This window comes from Chlorocebus sabaeus, chromosome 2, assembly GCF_047675955.1.
Source record: "Chlorocebus sabaeus isolate Y175 chromosome 2, mChlSab1.0.hap1, whole genome shotgun sequence".
NCBI classification, from domain to species: domain Eukaryota; kingdom Metazoa; phylum Chordata; class Mammalia; order Primates; family Cercopithecidae; genus Chlorocebus; species Chlorocebus sabaeus.
The window spans coordinates 49840919-49864187 of record NC_132905.1 but is presented as its reverse complement, the minus strand read 5'-3'; the positions used below and the strand labels follow the sequence as shown (position 1 = coordinate 49864187).

General features: G+C 39.6%; 1 protein-coding gene across 6 annotated transcripts in view; it reads left to right on the top strand.

The window, feature by feature from the left end:
• The window catches only part of MACROD2 (mono-ADP ribosylhydrolase 2), a 2124972-nt gene that overhangs the window by 1952774 nt on the left and 148929 nt on the right, over positions 1 to 23269 (top strand). For 3 of the 6 annotated variants that reach the window (XM_073008401.1, XM_007960536.3, XM_073008411.1), the window contains 2 exons: positions 10232 to 10279; positions 17388 to 17471. In XM_073008401.1, the coding sequence (XP_072864502.1) occupies positions 10232 to 10279; positions 17388 to 17471 (132 nt within the window). The remainder of the gene's footprint in view (positions 1 to 10231; positions 10280 to 17387; positions 17472 to 23269) is intronic. The other 3 variants (XM_037985372.2, XM_007960545.3, XM_073008407.1) reach the window with 1 other exon arrangement.

Below are 23269 nucleotides of genomic sequence, written 5' to 3'. Positions count from 1 at the left end.
CCCCCACAAAGATGTCTACAGTCTAAACCCCAGACCCTGTGAATATGTTAGGTGGCATTGCAAAGGGAAAAATAAGATTGCTGGTGGAGTTAGGGTTGCAGTTAGCAGACCACAAAATAGGAATGTCATTTTGGATTGATTATAAGATTGGGGTCAATGTCATCATGAGAGTTCTTAAAATTGAAAGAGGAAAGCAGAAGAGGGAAGCCAGAAGGAGCTATGACTGTGGAAGAATGTTCAGAGAGATGCACCATTGCTGGCTTTGAAGATGGAGGAAGAGGGCCATGAGCTAAGGAACGTGGGCATCTCTAGAAGCTGGAAAATCTAGGAAACAGATTCTTTCCTGGAACCCCCAGAGAGGAAAGCAGCCTAGATGATATGTTGATTTTAGTCTAGTTCAACCCATGTGGGACTTCCAACCTTCAGAATTGTAAGATAATAAGTTTGTGTTGTTAGTAGAAATATATTATAAAGGTAATAGAAAACTAATATACCAGTCATCTATGAATAAGTAAAAGAAACACAAGAAAAACTTCTTACCCAGTCTGAATTGTACATTTTTCCCCCAAATGATACATTCAATGTAGAGAACAACTAGAGTAAAAGAATTCAGTATTTTCTTTAATTATCAATGTTTACAAGTACATGGCACATTTGTGTACTTTTAATGTGCAGATCACATTGATGTTTAGAATTCTACAAGACATGCTCTCTATAAAGTAACATAAATGGGTTAACTGCCTTCTTAGGAAATAGGTGCTAACCATTTCCACTTGATGGGCCTCAAAAGCTACAAACACATTTTGCCTTCAATGAAAATCCAGTGAAGTGTTGCTGTAACCAAGCAACCTGAATGTAGGAACAAGCAGCCGGCATAGACAGAAAGCAATCTGTCCCTTCCAATGGAAGGGAGTGTGCAGTGAATGTAGCAAATGCTGATAAACAGCAGAACAAATGAAGACCTGGGAACATGAGCCTTGACTAAGCAGAGTTTGATCTCATTAGGAAGTTCTGGTAAAACAGACACAACTAAATGCTAGTTGGAGAAGGGAGGGAGGATGTTGTAGTCATCTTTATAGAGATCCCTGCAGGGTGCTTTTGAAAGACCTTTCAAACATTCTGGGTAGACTGGTTTTGGTTCTTTAGTTGAAAACACTGAGGCAAATGCAGGGGAGAAAAAGTCTTTGAGGAATAATATATAAACAAAATAATTCTTAAGAAGGCACAGAAGTAAGAATAAAGACAAAAATAAACAATGGGGAAACTAAAATTTCTATAAACTATATTCCACTTTATGTATGGACCTGACTTTTATTGTCAGCCACATGTCTTTCGAAGAATTGTCTGTCTCCCTCACTTGCTGGTCATTCCATAATCCACAGCAATCATGTGACTATCTCTACCTTCCTACTGCAACCATCCTTGTTGAGGTTATTAGAACCTTTTTGATGGCTTGAGCGTGGGAACTGAAACCATTGTATATTTGATCACATGACTCCAAATGACCCTTTAGAGCCCTTCTCACCTTGGACTGGGCACTCTTTATCCTGGTGACTGCTCTGCCATCTTGTCTTCCTAACAGTCATCTGTGTCTGGCCCGGCCCTCTCTGGTATACTTGCTTGCACACGTCCGTCTCCAGCTGGGAGTCTCTCAGGCGTCTTCAATTGAACATATCCAAAATTATATTCAGAATCTCTTTCTCCACTCCTCAATCCTCCTCTTCCTAAATCCCATATCTCAGTAACTGATGCTATCATGTGCCCAGTTGGGCAAGCCAGAAGCAGCAGCACCAGGCAGTTTTCTAACCAGTGCCTTTTATTTATTGTTTGATTTATAAAGTAATTCGATTTGAGTGCTCATTTTGGCCGAGGATCAGTTGAAGGAAAAAAAAAAAATTCCTTTTTTTTTTAAATTTCTCCTGGCTTTATCAATCACCTTCAGAAAGTAGATTTAGCAATTTGTTAGATTCAGTGAGTCCAAGTATTCAACTTAATGGCAGGAGTCCTACTCAGGGAGGACTCTCCCTTATCAGTCATTCTTTGCCTGAAGTTTTTGCTTGTCAAATCCTACAAGAAGCCATGAGGATAATGACCTCCTCCCTACTACATAGAAGCCCAAAACAAAGCTTTATTTTTGCTAATAATATTTCTTTTCTCTGCAAATCCAAATTGTTCCCAGAAGCTTTTGGTAATGAAATATTAAAAAGATGAAGAGTGCACAAGAAGCCTGTGGTAAGAAATTAAGCTTTAAGGGAGAGAACTTAGAAGCATGTGAAATAAAACCACAGCAGGATTATCGTAGTTGTTCTCCTTGGCAGACCTGCCCATATGTATGAATGTTCCTGAAAATTTGACAAGCAAATTTTATGATCTATTTCAGGTGTCTGTCCATTTTTTTCCCTTGGGAGTGAAGAGGATGCCTTAATAGCTCATAAGGGTAACATTCCCCTTCATAACACCCTCCTGTTCTCATGCCATGCACAGACCTCCTTGAGTCTAGTCCCCATTCTTGCTCACATCTCCTAGTCAATCTAGGAATCCTGGCCATGGACCATGATAATCTTGCCACTCAGCTGCATAGTAGCTGAGTGACTTCAAGCACATAAGAAAGCATACAATATCTTATGAAAAGCATAACCGTTCCTCAAACCCAGCAACCATGTGGCTTGGGCACCTCTTACCACATTAGTGTTAGTGAGACATCACAAGTTAGTTCAGTTGAAATATCAAAAAAAAAAAAAAAGGACATCTACTTTTTTGAAAGATTCTTCTTCAGCTCACCAATACTGGTGCTTTGGATGAGTGGCTCTCAAACTTCAATGTGCATGAGTGTCACCCGGAGAGTCCTTTCCCCGGAGCTTTGGATGCAGTAGATCTTGAGTGGGACCTGAGAATTTGCATTTCTAACAAGTGTCCAGATGATAGTGGTGCTGCTGGTCTAGAGAGTACACTTTGACAACTACCTTAAATAAAGTTCTATGGCGTTTTCTTTGCTTGTTTTTGTTTATTTCACTTCCCCAAAAGACTGTATTAATTAGGGTGACTCTAGGTAATAGAGTAAGACAAACCTGAAGTCATTCCAAAACCCATAGCATACTTCATTTTCCAAAGAAGTGTGGACTATTTGCTGTTGGGAAATGACAGTTACCTGCTCGGAAGACAAGTATAATGATTAAGACAAAAATCATTCACATTAACTCTGTCTCCAATAAAAGAAAGTGAAATCAGTGTTATAGAGCTCAAAGTAGGTTAGACATTTCCTTATGAAGGGGATTCTGAAGTATATAAAGCTAGTTTTTACCCAAAACTGGTTATCCATGAGAAACTAGTTGGTTTTCACATATATTTTGTGATCAAAATAAAAACTTCGGTCATATTCATGTGTTTTTGTAGAATGCAACGGGGTAATCTGACACAGGGTGATGCAGTGAATAAAAACAGCACCTATTATGAAATTAACATCAAAGAGGTCCCGTAAGATGAAATGGAGCGTTAACCTCTGTATGGTGTGTGCCTGGGAAGGAAAGGGGATTTTCTGGGACTGGCATTTCTGAACACACAGAACAATGCCTTCGGATGGAATGCTCTCTATTTTGAAATAGTATTCCTATCACTTTGGTAGAAACCTTTTATTTCATTTTTGTCCTCTAACAAAGAAGTATGATGCTTGGAGAACTGTTTAAAAGGGCTGCAACTCTGTGCCCACGCTTCATCATTCTCCTAACTACTTTCAAATTTTGAGTGGCATGACTTCCTACTTCCATAGGCTATCACCTTTTTTAAATATTTTTTTTTGTTCTGGTTTTGTTAGAAAAATTCTTGCTAGCAATTTGTTGCACAAATATGACTCAAGCAAACATATTATAGAGAATAATGTTGAACTAAAGTGGATTTCATTAATATGTAATGGCACATTAGGTGCTTTGTAGAGCAAAAGGACTCTATGCTTGATTTTAATACAAATAATTCCAAAATATTAAGGTATGTGCTTTATAATTTTCAGTAAATTTCTCTCATTAAATGTTATCTTTCAAAAGATGGTGTGTCACTCCTCTGCTTAAAGTTGTTTAATCACTCTATACTCTAAAGTTTGAATGCTTCAGCCTTGTATATTTGTCAAGTTTTTGCAGAGAAAATGAACATATATTAAAATACATGGAAAGAGGTTTATCATAGCGAATGACCCATATGATTATGAAGGTGGATAAATCCCAAGATCTGCAGTTGGCAAGTGTGAGACCCAGGAGGGCTTATGGCATAGTTTCAGTCTGAGTTCAAAGATCTGAGAACCAGTGGAACCAGCCGTGTGGTTGTAGTCTGAATGCTGGCAGGCTTCAGACACAAGAAGAATTAATGTTTCAGTTTGAATCTGAAGGCAGGAAAAAAAAAAAAAAAAACCCCAATGTCCAACTACTAGAAAGGCAATGAGGCAGGAGGAGTTCCCTCTTACTCTCCAGGGGTCAACCTTTGTGTTCTAGTCGGACCTTCAACTGATTGGATGAGGCTCACTCACATCAGGGAGGGCAATCTGCTCAGTACCCATTCAAATTTTCATCTCATTCAGAAACACTCACAGACACACTCAGAATAATGTTTGACCAAATGTTTGAGCACTCTGGACCAGTCACCTTGACACATAAAATTAATTGTCACTCCTGGTATGGAAGGCCTGTATTATCTAGCCAGAACAGATCAGGTTAATTGCAGTTTCTCAGATAACTCTTCCTTTGGCCATTCATAGCTAGTTTTATTTCCTTAAAAACATCTTGATGGTTCACATCCACATGTTTTCACAGATGTTTTTCCCTCTGCTCGAATGTGATTACCCTTGTCTTTGTTTGAGTTCCCCAAGAAGCTGATCCTGAAACAAGGACTGAAGTAGAAGTATTTTGGGGTGGTGGGGGTATGGCGGGAAGATGATTCCAGGAAACACCAGTAGGGAAGTGGGGAAATGAGACAAGCAAGAGCAGGAGGCAATGAGGTGAAGCTGTAAGCCAGTTACCATGGGACAACTGGGGCTCAGTCCCAGTAGGAGTGGGGAGACTCAGGGAGATAGTACAGAACATGCTTTGAATTAGGCCACTTGGAAAGCAAGGAACATGCTTTGAATTAGGCCACTTGGAAGGCAAGGGAGCTGGGGTTCTTGTATGCAAATTGTCCATCATTTGAGAAAGGCTCAACCCTAAAGGGTGTTAATTCTCTGGTATTACTTGAATGGGATTCAGCAAGCAGAGAGAGACCTCAGGCAAAGAGACCCAGGACCTGGTGGCTCAAAGGCAGGCTGCCACGCACTGAGTTGTCAAGGAACAAGGAAGTATAGGCAGTACATCCACATCTGGTCATCTACTGTAGCCTTTCTTTTTTGCTACATAACTTTAACTCACCCTTTAAGACTCAGCTGAAGCCTAGCCTCTTCTGGAGTGCCTTCATAGAACTTCTCTCTGACTTAGCTGGCTCTTGTATATTTCCCAATACAACTTCCGTGTAACTACATCAGATAATCTGTTACCTTCTTCTGTAGTTTTGCTTTTCTATATCATCTACTTTGTGAGCTCCTTGAGGGAAAAGATTGTTGACCTGTATCTTCATAATGACTGCACAAGGTAGAGCCCAAGAGATGGTTATTTAACTAGCAAAAATAGTTATAAGAATGACATCATAAGGTAATCACTCAGTGGGTTCTTCTTGCCCACTGCACAGATAAAACTAATTTAGTGAGACAGCAGTATTGCAGTAGAGAAAGTGTTTAATTAATGCAGGGCTAGCCAAGCAGAGGACAGAAGTTTATTACTCAAATCAGTCTCCCAAAAAGCTTGGAGGCTAGGAGTTTTTTGGACAATTTAACAGGCAGGGGTCTAGGGAATGGGTGCTGCTGATTGGTTGGGAATGAAATCATAGGAGTGTGGAAAACTGTCCTCATGCACTGAGCCTCTGGATAGGGTCCTCAGGACCAGTTGAGTCACAAGTCAAAGGTCCCGGTGGAGTCAGTCAGTTGCCAGAATGCAAAAGTCTGAAAAACATCTCAAAAGGCCAACCTTAGGTTCTAGAATAGTGATGTTATCTATTAGAGCAATTGTAGAGGTTACATATCTTGGGACCTCTGAAACAATGGCTGGTTATTGTTTAACTCTGCCTACATCTTAGTAGAATTTAGGCTTCTCTCATAATTATGACCTTGGGGTCTTTCATTAGTTTTACAAAGGCAGCTTCAGTCCGCAAACAAGGAAGGGATAGTTTTGAGAAGGGTTATTATCATTCTTGCTTTTAGGTTAAACTATATACTAAATTCCTTCCAAAGTTAGCTTGGGCTGTACCCAGAAATGAACAAGAACAGCTTGTGTGGGTAGAAGCAAGATGGAGTCTGCTGTGTTAGATTTCTTTCATTGTCATACTTTTTCTATGTCAGATATCTCTCTTTGTCACAATTTTTGCAAAGGTGGTCTCAATAATAGCAATAATCAGTATTTATTGAATGCTCATTCTATGTAAGCACTTGACATAATATCCTAACCCTAAGAAGTTGATAATTTTATTATCCCTATTTTTCAGATGAAGAAACTGACATATAGGTTTTTATGTTATTTGGGGGCCAAAAGATAACTTCCCCTTTGCCCTCTGAAAGTTCACTAAAAATAAGCTGACAAAAGGCAGGTTAATAGCAGAAAAGGCATACAAAATTATTTTAACATGCATAAGCATGGGGGAATCACATGAGAATGATTATCCACTAGCTAAATTGGGCACAGAAGCTTATATATTCTTCTTCATAGGGGAGTGGATAGATGGGAAAAGTAGACAATTTTTTGAAGAGCAATAAATGATTATTAGGGAGAACGAATGGACCCAGGAGACAGAAATTAACTTGTAAATTATTCTCTTTGGAATTTGAATGAACCCAAGAGGCAGGCATTATCTTGTAAAAAACATCTGTCCAGGTGTGGTTACATTCTCAGCTTTCTTTTGTGCAATAGATAATGAAATTTCAGGGAGAGGATGGAAGGCAATTGTGTTTTTTGGGGGGCTACTGTTTGTAGATAGATAAGGAAACTGTGGAGAAAATCTTCACCCTGTGCTTTGGGAGAGACAAGGGATTGAGAGATGGTAGTGAGGGGAAGGTCCCTTATATTTCAGGGTATTCTGGTATTCTTCTTACCCAAGATTTGCATAGTTACATGTTTTTTGTCCTGGAAGTAAACTGACCCAGTCTGAGTCCAGACTCTGAACAGACACTTAACCACTGTATGACTAAATCAGTGCATGAGTGAAATGAATGAATGAATAATAACCCCAAGCCTGATCCTTCCACACACGGGAGTCATTCTGGGATGACGTTATCGGGACAGTCTATATAGTTCAAATATTCGCTTCAATGTCATGTTCTGCGTACAGGAAGACTTCCAAGTAGCTTAACTAGAAGCATCAATCCTTCCTCTGGCACCTTTTTAGTAGCACTGACTACCATATGTTGGAATGTATTTGCATGTCTTAGTTTCTTTACTACTGATAAGATTATTAAAACAAACAAACAAACAAGAAAACTGCTTAAGTTTCTATTCATCTTGGAGTTTTCTACAGCCCCAAACATAAAGCCTTATACACAATAGGCTAACCAATGAGTGTTTGCCAGGTGAATAATGGAAACTTAAGTGACAAGCAAAGGGATCTTTGACTCTTCCTTTATTTTTCCCCAGAAACTGTAGAGACTCTTTTTTATCTCTCTCTCTCAGATTCCAGAGAGTCTGTGGTCATACAGATTTTAAATGGCTCTGTAAAATAAAATTATATTTAAAGATATTAAGTTCAGGGAGGAATCTACGAAGTTTACTTTGTAACATTTTGGTAATCATTTGGTTAGAAAACTGTAATTCTGAGAAACTGGTATTCTTCCTTCCAAAACTGCATTCATAGAATGAATTTTAAAACTTATGTAGAAAATCACCAATGTTTCTAAAATATTTCCATGGTAAAAAAAATTACTTCTTTAAAAGTTAACTATAGTTATCAAGAATTGCCTTTCTAAAACCTCAAATGAAAAGCATTTTCTCTTTCCACTGACTAATAAATCTCTAATCATCATTGATAATCAATTCTTAGAAAAGGACCATACCGAGTAACTTTGGCTGGGATGACTAAATTACAAAGCACGTATGTCAGAGCAAGTTGCAAATCTTCACTGACTTCCCATTATTTACAAAGGATGATATAGCTCATATGTATAAAACACATAGAAAATAATATAAATTTAATTCAGTGGACATTTATTTATTGATTGTGGTATATAAAATGAATGGCATTAAGTGCCAGGGAATATACAGGAACACAAGACCTGGTCTCCATCTTTGCAGAATTTATCATCTGGAGATGGATATTTGAAAGAGAGATAAATTAACATGTAGACTGTGTGATTTTATTATAATAACAGATAACATTTAGCACTTAACAATGTTTCAGTAATTGTCCTAGTACTTTACATGGCATGATCTCATTTAATCCTTACGAAAGCTCTATGTAGTAAGCATAATTATTATTATCCCACTACATAGCTGATGAACCTGAAGCTCAGGAAGATTCAGGTAACTTCTGCAAGACCACATGCCCAGGGGATGGATGGGTGGAGGAGCCAGGATGCAAACCTAAGCCCATGTGTATTTAAAGTCCATACCAAGAAGGCAGTAAAAATAAGGTACATCAAAGAGCACATGATTCGTTCAAACTTAGGGAAATCAGACGCTGTGGCACCTAAGCTTGCACTTGAAGGATGAAGGTGAATAGAGAGGGAGAAGGGCATTGCTAGCAGGATCAAGGCAGGTAGAGGAAGCTGAGGGGGACCTTGAGAGAACAGAGAAGAGTTAAGTGTTGCCATCTATGTAGATGGTAGCATGCATGTAACAGAGGAGGTGAAACTGAGAAAAGTGTTTGGAACCAGGTATCATTGGCCTTGAGCATTACAGGAAGAGTCTAGACTTTTCTCATTAGGCAGAGGGCAATCACTGAACCAGATCAGAGCTGTATTTTAAGATTGATTTGGCAGTCACGTGTAAAAGGAGTGAGATCCAGGAGAGGGAAAAAGAGAGGAGCAGTTAGGAAACTGCTAAAATAGCTAAGGCAAATGGCACTGGGAGTCTGAATTTGTACTGCAATAATGTGAGGAGAGAGGACCAAACATAGAAACAGGAGAAGATTTGGCGCTAGCTGATATTTTAGTCCATTTGGGCTGCTGTAACAAAATATCATAGACTCAGTGGCTTATAAACAACAGAAATGTATTTCTGACAGTTCTGGAGGCTGGAAGTCCAAGATCAAGGTGCTGGCAGATTCGGTGTCTGGTGAGGACCCTCTTCCTCGTAGAGAGGCATCTTCTCCCTGTGTCCGCACATGGAGGGAGGGGTGAGAGGGCTCTCTTAGGTCTCTTTTATAAAGACACTAATCCCATCCACAAGGGTTCTTTTCTTATGATCTAATCACCTTCCAAAGGCCTCACCTTCTAATCACCATCACCTTGGAGGTTAAGATTAAGCATATGAATTATTGGGGGACACAGATATTCAGAACATGGCACTGGAGGTGGGGAGCATAAGGAGAGAGATGATAGTGTTTCAGAACTTCAAAAGAGCAAGCATGTCATCTGTAGTGCAGAGGAATCACATGTCTTTTTCCAGTTAAAAGGGGTTATATTGGGAGATAAGGGGAGCTAAATAGGAATGGTGCAACCGGTGGGACACTTGAAAGCACATGAGTGAAGGTTGGGATTTCCAAATGCAGCAAAGCAGCACTTTTCATAGTGCAGTGCAGGGATTTGACACATGTCGGTCTATGACCAAATAATGATGTCCATACTTCTCAGATACTTGAAGTGAGCATGCAGACCTTTAACAAAGGTAGAGTATGTGGCATTTAAAGTCTGTGATTTTTAATTGTGAGCAATTGAAATGACTGAAGTGACCATATATAATTTGTATAAGTAAAACAAATGATTGCATATATAGTTTGTTATAAATATAACAATTTTAAAAAGGAAATGTAAACTCTAGGTTTTAAATTGTGCATTAATGTGTATACTGTCTTCTTAACTCAGCATGATAATAAGACAAGAGAAATGCATGCTTTAACAGTCTCTTTTCTACTCATCTGTTATCCTTTTCTTTGAACGTTTTAATTAATCCATCTAGAACATTCTTGTGTTTCCCACTTTCATATGAATATTTCTTTAGTTTTTCCTATTTTTTAACAGACGATAATAATGACGAAGAAGAGGATGTCGAAATGAAAGAAGATTCAGGTATTAAATTCATTCTTTTATTATTAGGGGGTAAGTAGGGGTCATTTTGTTGTTTATGTACACTTCATATTTTTTCAAAGAAAGACAAAATAAGATTAATAAAATAGAAATATATGCTTAGTGTTATAAAATTAAAAAGTAGTTGTGCTAACACTTAAGGTTAATGCAGTTACTGTATTTAAGGAATAAATTTGACCTTGAGTTTCCTGACAGCCAAGGTAAAAATGGAACATGATGTTGTACTTAATAGAGTTATATAACAAATCGCCCCCAAAACTTAGAGTAAGCTGAAAACAACCACTTCTTATGCTCATGAGCACAGCAGAGATAACTTAATCATTCTGTTCACAAGGTGTAGGGCTCAGCAGGAAGATTCAACAGCTGGGAGCTGGGACCATCTGAAGATTCACTCACTTGTCTGGCTAGTGATTGATCTCAACTGTCAGCTAAAATATTAGCTGGGACAACTTCCTAAAACACTTGTTCATGACCATTTTATGTGGCCTGGGCTTCCTCAAAGCATGGTGGCCAGCTTCCAAAATGAGTTTCTCCTGGAAAAAGGGAGACAGTGTATTCTCAGGCTTAGACATTCCATTGCATCACTCCATGTAATTCTAATTCTTTGGAATAGTCATGAGCCTGCCAAAATTCAAGAGGAAATGAAAATGGACTCAATCTCTTGTGGGGGGTGGTTCTATAGAGCATGTAAGACCTAAAATATTGCTGTGGCCATCTTTGGAAAATACACTTTCCACATATTATATTTTGCTCTCATTATCAGAATTGAGATGCATGCCAACCCCTCAACAAAGCCCATTTGTTATGAGGAAAATCTCGTGGTTAAATGCACAGGTTATAGCCTAAGGTAGCCATTCAATGTGTCTTTGATAATGAATGCATGAATCAATAGACCTGAATTCAATTCTAGCTCTATCAATTATTGACCTTAGGCAAGTGTCATTTTCTATAAGCCTCACTTTACAATTCTGGGGGCAATAATTCTTACCATATAGTTTTGTTTGGGGGATTAAATCAGATAACATACCTAAAGTTTCATACAGTGCTTGGACCATAGTAAAGATTCAGTAAATTATTGCTTTTTTCTTTCTCATTCTAACAGATATTAGAAGGATATAGAGCTTAATTCTATGATTAAAAGCTCCTTCTTCCTCATTTTGGCAGTCACAGTGTTCTGACTGTGAAAGAGGTATCTCAGAGGACCTAATTTTGTGTTACTTCTCATTTGATGCCAGAATTCCCTACAAATCACTGACAGGCTCAGTCTGGGCAGCTCCATCAGCAGGGAGCTCTTTAAATTCTGATGCATTTGATCTCACTACATGAGGTTTGATTGGGGTGGTCCTTCTCTATGTTAAGTTATATCTCTCTCCCTCCCCGGACTGCCCAATATCTTCAAGAAGAAATAACACCAGTTTCTTTTCTTCATAAAATTTCATTGGAACAAGGATTATAGCTTCTATCTACTCTTCTCCAGTCCAAACATGTCTGATTCCTAAAGTTCCCTTGGACTTCCAAATGCAATGGATTCAGAAGGTATGAGAAGTAGAAGCAGAATCTGAAAGTCAGGAGTAGGAATAAAGGAGGTAGAAGAGGAACTGTAGCAGTGGCTGTTGGTGCCCTACTTATGTCTCCTTGGTGCTTGCTTTATTTTACAGCACCAACAGCTTTCCAAGGAAAGTCCTTATGACTGTCTGCTGAGTGCTTTGCTCTCGTCCTGGCAGCAAACTCAAAGCACAAGAGAGTTAATTTCTCTGGAGCAGCCCTCAACCAATAATAGATAAGAGTTGGTTGATTAATACCCACATCTGATACATGTTCTGTTCCAATGCTGTCTAGTAGAAACATAATGTGAGCCTCAAATGTGAGCCTCATGTATAATTTTGAACAAAGTGAAAGGAAGAACGTAAAACTAACTTTAGCAATATTTTGTATAACACAATAATCCAAAATATTATCATTTCAAATGTATAATCAATATAAAAATAGTCAGATATTTTACATTCTTTTTTTTTCATACCTAGTCTTTGAAATTGGTATGTGTTTTACATACACATCTGAATTCAAACTAGCCACATTTCAACTACTTGTTGGCCATATGTGGCTAGTGGCTACAGTATTGGACAATATTGTTCAGAGGTCCCCAGTAGAACTGAGTCTTGGTTGCCCACAGTGGAATGTACTCATGAACACACCCAGTATTGTCTGCTTTCCTTTTCCTGTCTTTCTTCCCTATTCCTCTTGTGACACTTGCTAAAATCATCTCTCAAATTAACTGCTTAAAACTCAAACCCTTCTATGTTTGCTTCTGAGAGAATATGACCTAAGACAAGGACTTGGCTTGCCTTTTATAAAACATAGAGCTCAAGGTAAAATTTAAATTAAAATTTCAATTCCTATACCCATGTAGAATGTCTTATTGTAAAAAAGAGCCGTATGTTGAAAAAAGACTTTAAATTGTCACTCTGTCTTGAATTAACTTTCATGAATTTAATCTTCCCGTTCTCATTTATCTTGCTCACATGAAATGTCCTTGGAGTATCTTTTAACTACGAGGGATACTGCCCTTTCAAGCACCCAGTATAAGGGCCTTGTCTTGCCATGGATCATTTGCCTAAGTGCTATAAGTACACATTTCTAAACAGAGAGAGTTGGCTTCTCAATGAGATTTAGATAGCTGTCCAAACCACTGAATGATTTTAAGGAAATCATTATTAATGCTAATGGAGAGTCCACAAGTTTGGAGTCAGCGTTTGAGGTTTGGCGGCATTAATTGGATCATCATTTCTGATTTTAGTTCCACCAGGTTTCCTGGGAGTTTGGTCTCCAGCAGCTACATGCAGCTGTTCAAGTCATATTCAATGGCCCAAGGATGCTAAGCCACTCGGGCAGAATGGGCTTGGGAGCTACTCCCAATTTCCTGATACCTGAGTGCTGAAATCATGGAGGATTTTTGTGCTGAATGGTTCCAGCTGGCCTCACCAGACATTGGTGTGCATGATGGCCTCACTCAGATCTCACACTTAAGCATGTCAGTCTCGAAGATGAGTCTGAACCAGTCTCCCAAGGCCTTTAACTGCTGTCTTTCCCCTGCCCTGCACCAATTCTCCTTCTCATTCAAATAGAAAACTGGAGGGATTTTTACAAATGCAACTGACACTAATGAAGGGCTACTTGAGTGAATCAACTGGCCAAGACATGCTAGTGAATGATAGTGAATAACAACTTGAATACCTAAACCCACTGGGGTGCTTGTAAATGAACTCTCTGGATAAGGAGAGCCCCAGTGTGAAGAGTTTGCAGATTTCTATGGTATAAACACAAATACCATGATCTTTTTCAAGCTTCCAAAGCATGAGGTCAATGAATAGGAGAGCTGAGGAGAGATGGTACAATTAGCTGGTGTGAGCTGGCTCAAGTCAGCCACAGCACAGCTCTGCTGAGCCAGAGTTTAATTGGGCATGTACTTTGTGCCAATAACGTGACATGCATGAACTCATTTAATACACACAGCAATTCTACAAGGCAGGAACTGTTATTATTGAGGCTTAAAAGGGATTAGTTCCTTGCTTAAATAGCAGAGGCAGAATTTGAATCCGAGTTTGCCTGACCCCAAAGTTCATGTCCTTTACTTTCTTGCTCCTGTCTCCAGACTTTTATAGTAAGTAGAGGCAGGAGCATTTCAGATGGTATCAGACATGGTCATCTGCAAGGGGAGGCTCTACTCCCATGGGAGGTAGAAGAAGCAGACTGGCTTAAATGCCAAGAATTCCGTGTAAGTCCTTTAATCATCTTCCTTAATCCTTAATTCCTTAATGGCAAATGTCTTCCCATGTCCTTTCATTTCCATGACTGCACTGTTGAAATTAGCCCCAGTCCGAGTCAGCAGGGACGGAAAATTATCAACCACCTATGGAAACTCAACCACATCACAGCTGGATGCACAGTTCAGTCCCTCAGGGGACAAAGCCATGCTCCTGGCAAATCTCCAGGTTTCTACCCTCTGCCAGACACAGGGCAAGCTAAAAAACATGATACATTGTCAAGGAGAAGCATGGGGGTGCTTTTGAAGACAAGCAGAAGCAACTCTCTTCTTCACTCCTCCAGGTCAAGAGGGAAAGTTGTTCCTCCCAAGCCACAAGTAGAAACCTGGACACAGAGGCCTTATGTATCTGTGACTTTCATTTGCATGCCCCAGAACACTTTACCCATGGTGTCATGAGATGATACAATACTGTTTCATATAACATGTTTCATGTTCATATTCAACATGTATGCATGCCCAGTGACCCAAGGAGTGCTCTACAACTTTTTCAAAAATAAAATATTAGTACTTTGGGGGGGGGGGTGCTTAGGTATTTCAAAATGTGGCACATGGATGTCTTTTTAAATAGTACCCACTGCCCAGGAATTCCTATTCTGGTGGGAAATGAAGACCTAGAAATGTAACTCACAAAAATGCAAAAAGTGATTGGAGAAATGCTGGTTTGGAGTTCAATTTCCAGCACTGGAAACTCTCTTCTTGCTCCCAGTTGCAGACGACACATTGCAGTGACATAGAAGGGTTAGATTTTTCTCCCAGTGAGGTTGCAAATGTCTCTTTGCCCATTGTATGAATCCCTTTGAGCCTAGTATTTGCACTCGGTGAGCTGCTCCAAGCATCTCATTTCTGTTTTTGCTGAACCCATTCCAAGGGTCAACATCCATCTTGCACCTGGTGACAGAAGTTTGGGGGAGTTGCTAATGTAGTCATTGGCAAATTTTTTCATCCTGGCTGTGGTAATAACCTTAGATGTGACTGACTTGCAACCACAGAAAACCTAGCCTAGTGCCCAAAGCTTTGCAGTTTATAATGCCAAAGTTTTTAATAGCACATCTATCAAATGTGGGGTTTTTTTTGTTCTGTTCCTTTTTTAATAAATGGGAAATGAGAAATGAGTCGCCATAGCTCTGTAATGTAATTTTAGAATCCTGGCATGAAGGCGACAGCTGCTAAGAGAGAATTAGGCAGGGTCCCCATTATATCTTGGCCTTAAAGAAAGGCCTGGGGAAGTGAAAATAAAATCGAATTTGAAATGAAATTCTCAAGGCACTGCTAGGCACCAGGGATACGAGAGGGATTAGGAAAGACAAGTGCCCTTTTCTCGTGGAATTTACATTGTTGGGGATGAGATGAGGAAGGAGACATACGGTAAAGGGATACACCAGAGAGCGAGATAATTTCAGATACAAGTGATGCGTTTGAGAGAGATTTCCTTTGTGAGCCTTTAGATTAAGCAGTCAGGGAAGGCCTTGTAGGGAGCTGAATTTGAACTGAGATTCAAAGCGCAAGAAGGGAGCAGACCTATGAATATGTGTGTTGGAGGAGTGGGGGTGAGAACAGCAGGTGCAAAGGTCTTGAGGCAGGAACTAGCCTAGCAGTGATTGAGGAACACAAAGGGAAAGGAAACTGACAAAGCTAGAGCCAAACACAAGTGGGAAGTGAGGCTAGTGTGGTAAGCAGGGCCCAAGTGATGTGCTGTGCCAGGCCTGGAATTGGATTTGGATCTTATGCTAAGCAATGGTTTTTAAACAGGCGAGCAATGTGATCTGGTTTATGTTTCAAAAGCTCACACTGGCTGCTGTGTCGAGGATAGAGTGTAGACAATAAAGAATAGAAGTGGGGAGATTAGAAGGCTAAGGGGTTATGAGATGCTAGTGTGGGCTACTGTAGTGATTCCAAAGGTTGAGCACATTGATGAATATGAAATCTATTTTAGAATGGAGCTGAGAGGGCTATGATAGGATTTGCGATTGCTTCAACCAGAAAAGTAAATGAAGAAAAATACTGAGAATGACATCTCAGTTTGGGGTTTAAATTCCTGGGTAGATAGTAATACCATTCCTTGAGATGTGTAATACTGTGGAAAGAACAGGCTTATAAACATCAAGTATATGATTATATCTGACTTTAAATTTGAAATGCCTGATGAGGTCCTTTACAAAAAAATTGAAAGGGCCTGATGGGAGTTGAGTGCAGGAAAGGAAATTATTAGTGCTCTGAAGAGTGGGGCATAGTTAAGTACCAGCCCCGAAGGGACAATGGGAAGGAGGTGTCTACGGGAGCCAAGAAACTTAGAGGGCCATGTGGAGAAGGCCAACTCTAGGGTCTGTAACCTTAGATTGAGGGATACAACCAGCTCATGAAAACCACCAGGTGCCTAGAAAGTAGATGCCCTGAGCTCCCCATTGGCTACATCTAATAGGAAGCCGGAGAACCAGGGAGTTCACTGATGCAATCCAGAAAATTCAGCCTCCCAGAGCACAGCAGGGGTGGTGAAGGATGGAGAGTGGATCTAGAGAGGCAAACAGATATTCATTCCCAAATCCCAAACAAGATGCCCTGTAGGCTGTTGAAGACATAAGTCATGAGCTCAGAAAGAAGACCAGGGCTAGATACATAAATTCACACCTAATGAAATGTGCTATATCCAAATGAATAAACTCGGAGATACTTTCCTGACACTGTCCTCAGAACTTAATTTATTTGCCCCCATGGATAGACTTAGAGGGGCATTGAGGAAAATAGGAAGCACAATAATTTAAGTAGGAAATACAGAAGTAGTTTAGAATCTGGATTACTAAAAACAGTTTGTTAAATAGAAGCAGGGTAATTTCTAGCCCCATTCCTTTCTCCATTCCTCTAGCCCTGCTTTCAGGACTGAGTAAGATGAAATTGCACCATGACAATTGTCAACTAATCTATGAAGATTAAAATCAAACACTCTTGGAGGAAAAAATAATTAACAGGGTTCCCTTATGGAGAATTTCTAAATTTATGAAAGCACATGTGTAAGATTTTACATTTGTGTGAATCCCTAATGCTATCTACAAAAATGTTTTAGCTTAAGCCTTAAGTTTAAGTCTATGTAGGTTGGAGAACCACAAGTCTTTGCCAGAATTTCGCTCAGCCATGATGACAGATGAATCTGCAATTAAGATTCAGCGTGTGTGTAGGTTTACTAAGAAGAAAACATTTTTAAATTTCAACATAATTTTGAACCCTACTGGTAAATATTTAAATGAGAATATTAAATCTTTGTGATTCCAGAGGGGTTAGAGCCAAAAGGCCTCTCTCCACCCCACAAGAAGAGCAAAGCAAAGAAGCCAGAATGTTCAAAAGACTCTAGCGAGGGTAAGTCCTGTCCCTCCTTCCTTTAGAAAATTATGCCATGAAAAGAAAATTATATTTAATTTTTAAATTATGTGTATAAACACACTCATGTTCAGATATTCCTAAGGGTTAAAATATCACAGAGAAATTATTTCATCCCTTTCTAATATGTTTGAAGATGAAGAATCAGATTCAAGTTTATTTTGTTAAGGTAAAACCCAGATTTTAAAAGTCCATTTTGTCAGTGTGATGTATTTTCCATGTCTGCAAAGCAAAAAACTGTAGGTAGTGCTTACCAGTTACATGTTCCAAAATTGTGTAAAAGTGAAGGTCAAGATTTGCATGTGATGACCAGCTTTGCAACTATTGGCTTATTGGGAAAAATGTTTTTCTGATAAATACATTCTGAGTCTTTCCAGATTCAGACTTCAACAATGGATGCTCAAAATGGTTCCTGTCTTTAGCATTCTCTTTCGTTTTCTAGGATCCTACATACCTTTGCATTTTTGCACTGAATGGGCAGGTCCCAATGGACTCAGTTTTATGAAGAAAGGACACTGTCTCTCTTTTACACACTGGTACAACATACAATTCATTCAAATTTTCTTTTAAAATGTTGATGAGGTGTTCTTTTCATGTGAACCTCAAACCTAAGGGTAGTACAAACTTTTACCCCTGATATTAGCCCAAAGGCAGAGAAGCAATAGAGTAGTACAAATTTTTTAAAGGGGGCATATTTACGCCTTGTCCTTCTTGCCTTGAGCCCCACCTCCTCCACTGAGAAATGAAGAGTGTAATAATACTGATGGAGTTGGGTTGGGTCTTGAGGGAAGAAGATGCCAAGATGGAAGCAGAAGTGCAGGATAAAGGTGAGAGAAATGGGCAATGGAGCAGGAGCAGTTGAAAGGGGAGAAGAAAAGAAGGAGGCTTAGCTAGGAAGTGCCTCAGTCTGCGGTGCAGTCTGGAAGTCCAGAGGAGTCCTGCACTGGACGGGAATAGCTGGACTCTAGGGTCTCGTTTTCCCATGCTCAGTCACTGGCTGCAAGTAGTTTGGGGAGAAAGTGGCTGGCCTCAGCAGGAACACGATGCCACGGGGGTCCTCAAAAGTGTGGCTGCTGGACGCTGTCAGCTTATTTATCTCCTAGCAGCAAGTCTCACTTGAACTCTTGAGCTGCTCACGTGCAGGACTGCACAGTATCCCTGTGAGTGCTGGGGCTTCCGGTGCTAAGTAATAATGCTGCTTTTTCACCTTTCTGGGAGTTTAGAACCAATCGAGAAGACAAAGCTGAAAGAAAGGTGGAAATCAAAGCATTAGCTTGATTACTTATGTGGTTAGGCCAGAGCATCTGGCTTCCCTGCCCCCAAACAGACTTCCTAATCCTGGATTTCAGCTGTAAACGGGAAAGCTTTAATCACTGTTCCCTCACAGGCAAGTGCAGGAGTCCTCAGCTTCCTAGACCAAGGCTGCCCTGGTCAGCTTGTTATAGGACGAGCAGACCAGGAACACGCCTTCTCTGTAGGCAGGTGGGTCTGAGAGAGACACAAGATAGGACTGTTTCCTTCTCCCAGGCTTACTGTAAGTGAGGAGAGGTGTAGAAAGGCACAGAAGTAGATGTGATCCCTCCTCTAGACAAGGAGCGAAGGATGAACGTTTCCTACTGACAGTAAAGAACAGAAATAGCATGTGTACTGGCCTAGCACCGGCCTGGCCTTTGGCCAGTGATGGCTGTTATATCAGTATCATAATCATGGCCATGGTAGGGTATGCACTGCCCTAATTCAGTGAAATGTGCTTGAAAGTTTAAAATTGTTCGGAGAAGAACACTTAGAACCAGGGAAAAGGCCAGCTGCAATAATTCACCCAAGATGTTCAGCTTTGTTACTGCCTGGTGGGAGAGTAGCTGGGGCTTCCAAATCTCCTGTTGTAGTTCGGTCATTTTCTAGACCATCTCTTAAGGCCACACTTGGGTAATGAGCTGGGGCAAAGCAACACTCACCTTTCCCCTAGAGAAACTCTACCTCACCAAATGATTCCCACCACATCCATAACCTATGTCAAAAGCTGTTTTCCAGAGCCTGAGCCTGTTGTCATTTCTGAGCCTCATGTAACGGCTATTAAGCTGTAGCAGTTCTTCCACCTTTAATTAAAGAAGGGAATTCTTCCAAGTTACTCCTTCCAATGTGTGAAAACTTCATTTACTTCCTAAATCAGTTGCTTTGTTTAAGAACATCATTCCCCAATCCTAATGATTCAATAATACAGCTTCACCTCCTGTCATTATGTGGTCTAACAATCTGCTCTGAATCATAAAGATGAAAATGTGGTAACTGGATTTGCTAGCAGGGACATTCTTTCTGTGGTGAAATGTGAATGTGAGGTACTCTCCGGAAACATGGGAATTGTGCATTTGTTCCTAAGAGGGCTCCAAAGACAAATAAAAAACTGAAAATGGCTGGGCAAGGGGTGAGAAAGGGAGCACCATCGGGCAGGCAGCGGTGGATGATTCCATGATGTGCTGTTGTGCTGAACCCCTCCCACCTTTAGTGGGGATGACACCAGGTTCGAGAGGCTGAGGAAGAGCCCCAGAATCACTGAAAGAGACATGGGGTTTTCCTGGGGGCTTTCATACAGGAGAGAGAGCCTGGTGGCAGGAGCCTGGGCAGGAGGAACACAACCACTTATAAAAAACATGCAGCGACAACCTTTCCTTAACCCAAGACAAAGGGCCTCCATCCCTTGTACAACCTGAGTTCCACAGTATGGGCTGGGGGCTCAGATGTTCCCTGTAGATAAGAATCTCCAGGTTGCCACTCCTGGATTCTAGTTGAGACCTTCGAACCGCATGGAGGTGCATCTACCACATGGTTCATTCTCAGGATATGCTTAAGTGATTGCTATCAGTTGGTTTACCACACATATGGCACTTATTACTTATCAATGTTTCTATTTCGACAAAATAACCTATGTCCCTGAATTCATGCATTGTACTCTTGCATGTGTTCCATTTCCTGTTATGATACAAAGAGTTACAATCATTCTTTCCTAATTGATATGCAAATGAAATCTGGTATCACTGGAAGAGGCGCAAGTTTTAAGGCTGACCATTACTCTTCTCTCTAGATCTTCTTCCCAGCTTAGAGTTATCCATGTTTTTCTAGCTTGGTCATTGCATATTTTTTTAGAAAGAGAAGCTCCTGGTATTTTTATTTATAGATCACTCGGCTTAATGCCCCAAAAATGGGCCCCATCTCTCTTCTCTCCTTCTTTAGGATTCCCTGGCCCACTTCCCACCCTCACAGGTACTACTGATGTCCTCCTTTTACCTGATAACACACATTTTCAGAAAGGGTTACAGAAAACAAACTCACCTAGATTTTCCAGCATATATAGTCATAATAACTGTATTTAGATTCAGAAGAAAAATTTCAAGAACATATGGTCAAATTTTCTCATTCTACAGAATTTTTTAAAGTACAGACTACAAATGCTTCGTTAACTTGCCCAAGTCCATGCAGTTTGTTAATGTCACAATCTCTTTTTTTTTTTTTTTTTTTTTTCTAGAAAAAACACAGCTTCTGAAATCCTTTTCTCTTTCTCTTTCCTGGAAATTAGAACAAATTTTTTGAAGGAAGAAATATTGTCAACATTATAACCTTGAGTTAAGCATTATTACTTTAGTAAACATCTCACTGAGATATTGAACATCAAAATTAAAAATCAAACAATTTCTAAATGTATTTATTTGCATTTTTATGCTGTGTACTTTTGAATATGGTGGTTTTATTATTTTAATTAAAATTTCATGAACCACTGTGTACTTTGGTTTCACACGCTCAACACCATACCAATAATGAAATTATTAGTAATTTCAAACTACTAATTGATTGGCTGTCATCTGCTATAAATGATAATGCCATCTATGAACCAGCAAGACACAGACAGAATTGTTTGGGAAAAAAGTCTAGTTAGTACCAGTTGCATTAATTCTAACTCCCCATAATTTAGATCTTTTTTTTTCTTACAAAAAGTTGAAAGATTATTATTGCAGAAAACTTAGCACCTTTAATAAAGCATACTTTTCTCATACTTCTTCCTTTGTCTTTCAGAAGTAAATGCTCTACAGGTTCCTTTAGTGAAAGTCTCTCAGGACTTATTTGCCTGAAAATGGTATTATTTTGCATTATTCTTATAAGGCAGTATTGGTGGGTAAAAATTTGAGGTTGATGGTTATTTTCTTGCAACATTTTGAAGTTGTTTTCCTGTAGTTGTTAAGGAATATTTCAGTTTGTTTTTTGCTTCTTTTAAGCTGATCTGTTTTTCCTTTGTGTCTGCTTTGACAATCTACTCATTATCTTTTGTGTTCCATAGTATCACTATGATGTGCCTAGGTATAGATTCATTTTTATGTATCCTCTCTTAGAATTTGCTCTACTTCTTAGATCTGGGAATGGGCATCTTTCATTAGTTCTGAAAAACTCTCACATACCACTTCACCAAATATCACTTCAATCTATTACTTTCTATTCTTTCTTTCTCTGTTTTTCATGACTTTTAACCCATATCACATTTTCATCCTCTTGTTCTCTTCTCTCTATGATGCCTTCCGGTTAATTTTTTTCAAGTCTGTCATTTAACTTGCTAATTTTCTATTCAACTGTATTTAATCTGATGTTTAACTCTTCACTGAATTTTTAATTATAGTTTTCTTTTTTGATACGTTTTATTTGGTTCCTTTTCAAATATACATGGACATTTTTAATTTAATTAACACATAAAATACCTTTAATAATCTGCATCATAAATTTTAATATCGCTAGTGTGTACAAGTCTGATTCTGCAGTTTATTGACTCTGCAAACTTATGCACTTGGTTATTTCCTTGTGTATTTTGCCTTTTTGATGATCATGTTCCTTGGATTTTTACTTATGGAAGCTTTTTTGATGTTGCTTTAAGAGCTCATTTATTTACACTTGGTTTTCTAAGATACCTGAAGATACCACCTTAGCAATACCTTAAAGTACATATTAGGCTTAGAGTTTTGTTTTTATTTTGTTGGCTAATGGTCCTTAAACCCATGTTAGTCCATGTATAGGATGAGGAAATCTCAACAGAGACCTTTTTCTTCCCTTTTTTTCCTCTGCGACAAATGCTAAAACTGACATAGGCAAATCTCTCATGTCATTTTGGGAGATTTATGACCCTAGCACGGGCCCCTCCATGCCTCACACGTGTGGCTTATTCAAATCCAAGCTCTAGCTATTGGTTCTCAAAGAGTGTTCTTGAATCTGCATCCATCAGCCTCACCTGGAAACTCACGCCTATAATCCCAGCACTTTGGGAGCCCAAGGCGGGTGGATCACTTGAGGTCAGCAGTTCAAGACCATCCTGGCCAACATGGTGAAACCCTGTCTCTACTAAAAATACAAAAATTAGTTGGGCATGGTGGCACATGCCTGTAATCCCAGTTATTCAGGAGGCTGAGGCACAAGAATTGCTTGAACCCAGGAGGCAGAGGTTGCAGTGAGCTGAGATTGAGCCACTGCACTCCAGTTTGGGCAACAGAGCAAGACTCAGTCAAAAAAAAAAAAAAAAAAAAAAAAATCTAGGTTCACATCCCAGACCTACTGAATCAGAAACCTGAAGTGGGGTGCAGTGATCTGTGTTCTCAAAAGCGCTTCATCTGAAGATGCACGCTCAAACTTGAGAACTGTTGTTCTGGAGTCTAGGTTACCTGGGGTTGGCAGATGCCTCAAAGCAAATATTGATTTCAGTGCCTGCTTAGAACTCTTGATCCTGACACTTTTATCATTTCTGTTTC